The 8,908-nt window shown below is 43.6% G+C and overlaps 2 protein-coding genes across 2 annotated transcripts; one reads left to right on the forward strand and one right to left on the reverse strand.

The window, feature by feature from the left end:
• Positions 1 to 232: 232 nt before the first annotated feature.
• Positions 233 to 982, forward strand: LOC135491578 (uncharacterized protein F54H12.2-like). Its single transcript, XM_064777551.1, has one exon. The coding sequence runs from the start codon at positions 233 to 235 to the stop codon at positions 980 to 982; it is 750 nt and encodes a 249-aa protein (XP_064633621.1).
• A 2,204-nt stretch (positions 983 to 3,186) lies between these two features.
• LOC135491579 (uncharacterized) lies at positions 3,187 to 8,647 on the reverse strand. Its single transcript, XM_064777552.1, has 4 exons — positions 8,515 to 8,647; positions 4,673 to 4,928; positions 3,882 to 4,072; positions 3,187 to 3,434 (listed from the first exon to the last, which is right to left on the reverse strand). The coding sequence occupies exons 1-4, from the start codon at positions 8,645 to 8,647 to the stop codon at positions 3,187 to 3,189; spliced, it is 828 nt and encodes a 275-aa protein (XP_064633622.1).
• Between the last annotated feature and the right edge of the window lie 261 nt (positions 8,648 to 8,908).

Here is an 8,908-nt window from a genome sequence, read left to right on the forward strand (position 1 = left end):
GGGTGGTCCAATTGAATTTAGGGTCAACGCCGCCGAAGGCGAATATTTGAATTTGGGAGATAGCTTTTTATATCCGAAATTCAGGATACTGGACAAAGATGGTGCAGTACTCACGACAGCGGACCCATTTCCCGATAAATCGCTGGTGTTTCCCATCAATTATTTTATCGGAAGCTATTTCAGACAAGTTGAGGTTTACGCCAATGGAAGACAGGTAGGGGGACACGATCAGATGTACGGCTATCGATCGTATCTCGAGTCCACCCTCTCGTTCTCGAAGGCAGCAAAAAGTGACCAGCTCCAAATTGGTGGATATTACAAGGACACAGCGAACCCCGATCGACAGGGTAATACCGTGAAAACAGGAACAAGTGCAAACAAAGGCGCCAATGTCCGCTTTAAGTGGACAAAAGGCAGTAAAACGGTAGAATGCCTGGGGCAGATTCACAACGAACTCTTTGCGCAGAAAAAATTAATTCTGAGTCAAGTAAAACTGACGGAAAGATTGGTGAGACAAGACCCCAGTTTTGTTTTAATGGCCAAGGATAACACCCAGGAGTACACGATTAGTTTGGAGGAAGCGATTTCGAAAATCAATATCAAAACTATTGCCGAACATGTTCGCCTTAGCCATGAGGAACGTCTTTTGCAAGGACCCGCCAAATATCCCGTAACATCGGTTCAAATGAAGTTTTATACACGTGGTGCCAACCGTTCGGATTTGTCAGAAAATAACTTGTTACAGGGTCGTTTACCGGGAAGAATCGTCGTAGGGTTGGTGGAGTCCGACGCTTTCAACGGAACGCTGGACAAGAACCCGTTCAACTTTCAACACTTCAATGTGTCGAGTATTACGTTGCAACAAAACCGAACGCCAGTTCCGTTTGAAACGATCAAACTCGATTACGGCACGATCAGTTCCTACCCTGTTACTTCATGGTATTACACGGAACTAACGTTTGGGGAACTGACCAGGGAATAGGGTGTTTTCGCAACCTCACGCGAAACGCCTACATGAACGCCTATGTTCACGCACGTAGGCGTTCACGTAGGTTCTGTTTATTTGTTTTCGCACTAGCGCTCGTGTACGTGTACGTGTACGTTTACGTGAAAGTTGAACGGTATGCTCTTTTGTGGGGAATAGGCATTCATGTTAAACATCTTACGCAATTAAGGCGTGCACTCTTTGATAACGATGTCCGATTCTCGGACCCAAGGAGAAATTGCACATTCATGTATTATACATGACATACTGGTAGCAAGAAAATGGCTGTGTATAACATGCCGATAGAAAACGTGCTGCAACTTGCCGTTGTGCTTGAGGACGACGGGCTACTTTTGGCAGCAGCTGAGAACAAGAAGTCGAGATCAACCTACAACTCGGAAACCCTGCTGTTTGACCTGGAAAACCAAACAGACGGAGAAAACAAGGCAATGTTTCGGTTTTCCAAGGAAGAGATCTTTAGACTTGCCGAAGCTCTTAGAGTTCCAGACAAGATAGTACTCCGCAATCGTGGAGTAACGAATGTAAGTCGGTACTTTCATGCCTATTTTCCGACACTGTTCTTAGCCAAACATACACTCAGTTGGCTGTTAAACATGACACACATTCAGGAATGAGAGCGGCAAAGCCATCAGTGGAGCAATGCCGTTTTTTGTAGTCTGTTTTCACTTAAAGAGTATCATTACTGAATGACCACTAACAAAGCTATCATAGGGACAGGGACATCGAAAAGGTCGGAATGGCTTCTAACCAATTATTTGCTTTTTTAGGGTGTTGAAGCTACATGTGTTCTTCTGAGGCGGCTGGCTTATCCAAACCGTCTGTGTGACCTGGAGGGGGTGTTCGGAAGGCCTGCAAGTACACTATCGCTGATTTTTACTTACATGGTATGTTTTGATGTTGCAAACTTGTTAGTCTAACAGATGCTTCCTATATACATAATATAAGACACCTCGTGGCCGATATAAAAGAGACTGACACGAGAGCACGTACAACACCAGGTCAACCTTTTTCATTCTTAGTGTATGTATTTAGCATGACCGACGGATTTTACACTGTATGGGCCATACAACCCCAAGCCGCGTTAAAAATATCTAAAACTTGTCCGGTGTTTTATTTTCAGGTTGACCACTTGTGCACAACATTCGGTCATCTCCTGTCGAACCTCAACCAGCCTTGGCTTGATGCACAGCACATCCAGACATATGCGGAGGCGGTGGAGGCGAAGGGTGCTCCACTTAATCATTGCTGGGGATTCCTGGATGGAACCGTCCGTCCCATCTGTCGGCCGGTACAGTTTCAGAGAGTGTGCTACAACGGCCATAAGAGAGTTCATGCACTCAAATTTCAATCGATCATGCTGCCCAATGGACTGATTGGCAATTTGTTTGGGCCAGTTGAAGGAAGAAGACATGATTGTGCCTTGCTCCGAATGAGCGGGCTTTTGCCGCAGTTGCAGGCCTTGGATTTTACCGATCAGGACGGAAATCCATACTACTTGTATGGCGACACTGCCTACCCTATTCGGCACTGCCTGATAAAGCCGTTCAAGGGAGCGAATTTGACGGAGGAACAAGTTGAATTCAACAGAGGCATGTCGAGCGTTAGGGAATGTGTAGAGTGGGGGTTCGGGAACATAGTGCAAGAATTTGCTTTTTTAGATTTTAAAAAAAACCTAAAGGTCTTTTTGCAGCCGGTCGCAAACATGTATTTGGTTGGAGCGCTCCTGACAAACTGCCACACCTGTATTTATGGCAACACCACATCCATGTTCTTCCAGTGTAATCCACCGTCACTCGAGGAGTATTTGCGACCGGTGTGATAGAATCAAATGCCCTCCCTTTCCTGATGCCCGCCTGTATTGTTCGTCTTCGGATTAAGGGTCTTGGCCTCTCTGGAGGCCTATTGAGTGGTGCCGTGTTCTATTGTTGAGGGCATTTAATATCAGGGGGCATCTGATTCTATTACACCGGCTCCACTTCTACATGTACATTGTAATGTGAATTGTCAAGAATACTTTAACACCAGAATGCTGCTGGAAGCCATTGGATTTGTAAATATATATTATATGTAAAATACATGTAAGCCCTTAAAAAGAATAAAAAATCAATGAACGTTGTTAGTTGCAAGCATGTAATTTCATTTCATTCTACATGTACATGAAATCGTATAGATCTCTTGAGTCACTTTTTCGCCAGGCAGTCACGCATCATCTGCATATATACTTGTTTTTCTTCTTTCTCCATTTCCAATCTTTGCTCCCGTTCCTTTCGTTCCATTTCGAACTTGGCTCCCTGCAATTTCAGCTCCTCCTTCTTTAGTTCCAATTCCTCCTTCTTTAACTTAGTTTCCTCATTTTTAATCTCTGCATCCTGGCCTAGTTTTTCGGCGAGGTAGTCTGTCAAAGACGTTGTTGATCTCCTTTTCGCACCTGAAATAAGGATTAAACCTGATAAGGATTAAACCTGGTATTTATAACTAATATTTGGCCAGTTATTTGAGGGGTAGGACATCCGTATTTGAGGTGAGACCAAAAGTTGGGTAAACGTTTTGGAAGTCTGCTATTACCCCCGTTCAACATTCAGTTTTCTTACACTGACAAGATCGTGAAGGCTCGCCACCTCGTCCCCTGGGCTTAAGGGGCGAGATGGGCAGGTAGTTCGCCATATTGTAAACGACCATCAACCCCGTCGAGCGGGAAATACCCTTGGAACGAGGTTGGAAGATTCGCTCTGCTAAAACATGACTAACATCGTCCACGGCAGTACTTAGGGTTCACTAACTTCTTGACACCACAAGATTTGTGGAACTGTTTTGGGGCCTTGTTTTGTATTCTGCTTTCTCTCAATACATACATAAAATACAAGCGTAGACATACCTTTGGTTTTGCCCTCTGTTGCAGCTTGCCGAATCGCTTTTCCGGCTTCCTCCAACTGTTTTTCTTTTTCATCCTTTGATGGCGCATCCGTTACGGCTTGTAACGCTTTAGCCGCTTCCCGCTCATCAGCCATGGTTACCATTTCACCCAGGAGTTGTTTTCTTTCATCGTACTCTTCAGCTGTACCAGAGCTAAAAGGCGAATGAAGCTTGAACATATCAATAAAGTCGACCCGATTGGTCAGGAGCCTCCGCTTATTGGGACTAATGACTTGGCCCAACAAAACACTTCCATGCGCATAGAATATTGACAGAAATCAGAAACTTGTTTTAGTTTGAAGTTGGCGAGTACTTCAAATTGACAGTTTTTTGGTTAGGAGATAATTTACAATGGATGTTGGCCCAAAATACCATGGACATCATACTGTAGGAGAGAATAGCATGCGCGGACATATTTTGGGACACGCCATAATTTGTAGGCCTAACCATAAAGTCATCGCATTATGCGGAGAATGTGAAATGTGATCTGGTTTTGTAATACCGCAGGCAAGTAACCTCCTCTCGATAGGCCCGAAGTTTAGACCATCCGTTATGAATGATGACCACTGTGAATACTGATTATCTTTCCTCAACGCAATTGGTTAGAAGTTCCATTGGGGCGGAAACTGATCTTAGAAGGTTGGGCTATGGCAACGTAAACTCCAAGTCTAATCTTTAAGTTAATTTTTGGACAAGGCATGGACAGAAAAATAACCTTGCGTTCAAACATTTTAAAAAAGTGGAAATACTTACGATTTTATGGAGTCTAGCTCCTCTTTTTTAAACATCTTTACCAGGCGCTCACATCGCTCTTTTACACATCTTGCTGTGAGCATACCGAAATGGTCCACCACTTCTTTGGTCTTCTTTTTCTCTTTCACCCAAGTGTTAAGAGCTGCTGCTATTGTTTCCCATCTATTTGCATCACCATCTACCGCCACAGCTTCCCGCAACATTGCGATATCCAGCGCAGGAAAAAAACGGACGAATTTTTTACTCATAATTGCTCCTGAAATGAAAACAAAGCAAAATAAAGGTTGCAGGCATCTCATGTGTGGATGAAGTATCTAAACTAATAGCATGTAGTCTGTCTACCTAATATCCAGATTGATTGAGTCGCGGTGCAAATAAATCAGGGCACCCATACACCCCTGTTAGGTTGAAGAGCTTGAAATATAAACACCGAAAGGATAGGCAAGAAACGAAGATTTTCCCGGGGCCACCACGGTGCCGGTGTACACGAAAGAAAGGGGGGAAAGTCGGACAACACAGAGACAACGTGGCAGACACATCTTTGAAATACCCATGGGCCATAGGCCATGGGCGTACAAGTGCAGAACTCACCTCTATCCAGCGAAATGGACGGTCGAATAGGACGCGCATCCTTTATAGGCCTGTGGTTTACGTCATACAGTGCGCATAAACTACTGACGTAACAGTTTCGGGATTCGATTCACGATGAAAGGCCATTTATAAGCAAAAACGCGCGTCTGAATAATAGAGCTTTAACGAAGGCCCGCACGTTATCCGTGAAATGACTTTCACTCGCGTATGTGTATACGTCACAGTACACAATTTTCAGTGAGTAGACGTTCACGTAGGCGTTTCGCGTATCGGTGCGAAAACACCCTATTAGCTATAAACGCGAACGAGGATTATCCGAAAGGATACGCTCTAAACGTCTTCAACCTGTTAGCAGATGATTCAAACGGTTCCAATTTCAACTTGGTACGTGAAGGAAACATAAGTCTTGACATTCGTTTGAAAGAACCAGCCGATAAAAGTATAACTATTGTAGTTTATATGGAATTCGACGCAAATGTGGAAATTGACAACAGTCGCACAGTCACCTGCAATGAATAATAAGGAAATCGATCGTCTTCTCAAACGACATTTGGAAACACGAACAACCTTAGTTGAAGTTTGCGCGGCTGATACACTGCCGTTAGAGCCAAGAGACAGAAAACCATGTGCATACGTTGTGAATACGGACATCGCTTCCGGTCCACGCAAACATTGGATTGGCTTTTACTTTTCTCCAAATCAAATACCCGAATATTATGATCCGTACGGCTTTTTGCATACGAGATATTTTTACTGCTCACCCTAAATCTTGTCGTTACCATCCCAGGCGTTATCAGTAACGCGCTTTGTTTAGTTGTATTCAGGCGCCAAAAGAGGTCGTCGTCGTCGGCGTATTTCCTCCTCCAAGCCTTGGCTGTCTGTGATATCTTGTACATCTCCTTCTCATTTGTACTGGATGTGCCGCATCGGGTGATGGCTCAAGTGAAGGGAAGTCATACCTATGGTGTGTATAAATCCATCGAGAGATATGGCATTCTCATGTTTCCAATCGTCAATGTGATGGGAGTGTGGGATGTTTACGTCGTTGTCATAGTATCCATAGACAGGTAAGGACAAATATCATGAGCACTTATCTCAACGTGGTTTACCCGCCGGCCGAATGATATGCTATGTTGTCCCTAATTGCCCATTCTCCTAGAATCATTATTAGCGAAATGAATGCCGATAATGATGGTAACTTTACCTCATTCCAGTCCTCGCGATTGGCCGACCAATTGAAGGATGGGAAGTCTAGATCCCTTAGAGGGGTACGCCGTTCGTAATTACTTGTGTTCCAGGAAAATAGAAATGAAATAATATACAATGCCGCAGTGCAGTTATTATGCATAAAGATTTGCTGAAATTTGGTGTTTATAGTATTTGTATGTCTGTCTACACAACGGCACTTTGAAATTTATATTCAGTACGTATTCACACGACTTGAAATTTCAAATTCAATTAGAACATTCAAATTTAACGAACGGCGTAGTAGGCCTTTAAATAAATTACCTGTTGTTCACTTTTCTGCGGGCATCAAGTCCCCACATTTTTCCCTCTCTAAATTTCACTTTTTCACTTTTGACCAAAAACCAGCTTAACCAGCTTAACCAGTTAGCTCCTGAGGTATCCGCAAACCCAGCATGAATATGGCAAACACATTTAAAAATGAGCCGGGGGTTTTGGTTAGGCTTTGGACTGAGGGTAATTTTACTGTATGTATATTGTCTCGGGCGTTTCAGGAGCTACTGGGTTAATATTCCAAGCGCTCCTATCTATAGGACATAGTCATTATTTGATCCCTAACGAAATTACCCTTCAATATGCCTAAAAGATTAGAAAATAAGCATTTGTTTCATCTATGTTAACGCTAGACATGACCGTTGGTCTGGTTTGCCATTCGATTACTTTATTTAAGGTACATCCATATATGTATGCCACTGAAAGCAAAGTCGATGGACACGAAAGATGGCCGTTATTGGGACATTCTTCTTCTCTTTAATTTCTGTAATGCCGAAAATGTGCAGTAGAGACACTGAATGGGTATGGAATGAGAAAGAAGAAGTATACGAAGCTTGGCTCATGACCCGACAATTTGGAAAAACAAGCACATATTTTGTATGGTATCATGTCTACGTTGTGCTCGTGATACACTTGATACCACTGTTCGGCATTTTGATACCTGTCAACGTGGCTGTTCTACGTGGGTGGAAAAGATTGCGACAGGAACAAGTTACAATAAAAACAACAAAGGATAAGGAAGCTGGGAAGGACGGTACCACACTAACTATTGCCATGCTGAACATTTTCATCCTGCTTCGACTCCCAGCAAGCAATACCATGTTGCTCACTCAGCTAGAAGGCATAGGATTCATAACAACTTATGATCGAAATTGATGACTTTGTTCGCTGGGCCAATTTCGTGAGTAAATTAAATTCAACTGTAAATTTTTTCATCTATGTTTCGGTGGGTAAATCGTTCAGAAACACGTTTATGGACATGTGTCGCAACTGCTTCGGCGGCGCCCCCTTGCGTCACAAATAAGACGTCAACTCGACACCCTAAAGGAACATTGGCATTATTAAGGGCAATATTACCCAGCTATCGGCTGCCCAGTCACCTCCTATTCTACATAAGTAGTTCCCAACAACAAAATGCACAAAAAAAGGACAAATTAAAAATATGACTGAATTATCGCGGTTTTCCGACGTTGACTCCGATTTGACCCGATTTAGCACAGCTCTCCACCGATCGAATCTTTCCCCGTGGAACGATACACTAGTAATGAGTTTCCTGGAGCTAGGAAATACCCCTTGGTGCTCATGGTGCTGGTATCGATTTTTCCGACGTCATGCTGATGGCGCTTGATGACCCCCCCCCCCCCCCCCCCCAACTGCGACGATAATTGGAAATGATGTTGAGTCTTAATAGTAGGGTGACCTTAACTCAGATCTCGGCGTGCACTCACGTGGCGGGAAAGGTCTTTCGCGCCAGGGCTTGCGAGTACTGAAAATAACGAGTAACGCTTTTTTCCACTATCTAATAAGAGCTGAAACAAAATTGTAAAAGCAGCAAAACACGTTCAGAAAAAATAGTTAACTAGTCGATCAAGTAGATTAATTAATCAATTAATGAATAAGTCCATTTACACATTTCACCGATTTAATTTCATGGACACTCTAATCAATCTCGTATTTACTGCTCTCAAGAAGACAAAGTTGAGAAACAGGATGAGTTAGAACGCTGGACTTACTTCGAACCTTGACCACCCGAACCCATCCGTCGCCACCAGGCACATCCTTGATGACTCGGGCAAGAGCCCAGTGACCGCGTGGAGCGTTGTTGTCGATCACAAGACAAATGTTATCAACTTTTAAGTTAGGCATTTCGCCTTTCCACTTTGCTCTTGGAGTCAGTGTGGAGATATTTTCTCTCCGCCATCTACGCCAAAAATGGTCTGTAATCACCTGGGACTGACGCCAATGTTTACGGCTAGTCGGATCACAATCATCAGTTTCCACCGGGACCAAGATAGATTGTGATGAGTGAAGTAGAACGTGGTTTGGAGTTAGCGGTTCTGATGACTCGTTTGAAACGGAAGCTTTGCATTTTCGAGATGGCACCCAAACCTGAGAATTTCATCATCT

The sequence above is a fragment of the Lineus longissimus genome, chromosome 7 (assembly GCF_910592395.1).
Source record: "Lineus longissimus chromosome 7, tnLinLong1.2, whole genome shotgun sequence".
In the NCBI taxonomy this organism is placed as follows: domain Eukaryota; kingdom Metazoa; phylum Nemertea; class Pilidiophora; order Heteronemertea; family Lineidae; genus Lineus; species Lineus longissimus.

Excerpts from the sequence above, each read along its gene's own strand:
- LOC135491578 (XM_064777551.1), top strand. The coding sequence starts at position 233 with ATGTACGGCTATCGATCGTATCTCGAGTCCACCCTCTCGTTCTCGAAG.
- LOC135491579 (XM_064777552.1), bottom strand. The coding sequence starts at position 8,647 with ATGCCTAACTTAAAAGTTGATAACATTTGTCTTGTGATCGACAACAAC. Across the intron at positions 4,929-8,514 it reads TCGGGTGGTCAAGGTTCGAA|GAGCAATTATGAGTAAAAAA; the intron begins GTAAGTCCAGCG and ends TTTTCATTTCAG. Across the intron at positions 4,073-4,672 it reads GAGCTAGACTCCATAAAATC|CTCTGGTACAGCTGAAGAGT; the intron begins GTAAGTATTTCC and ends TTCGCCTTTTAG.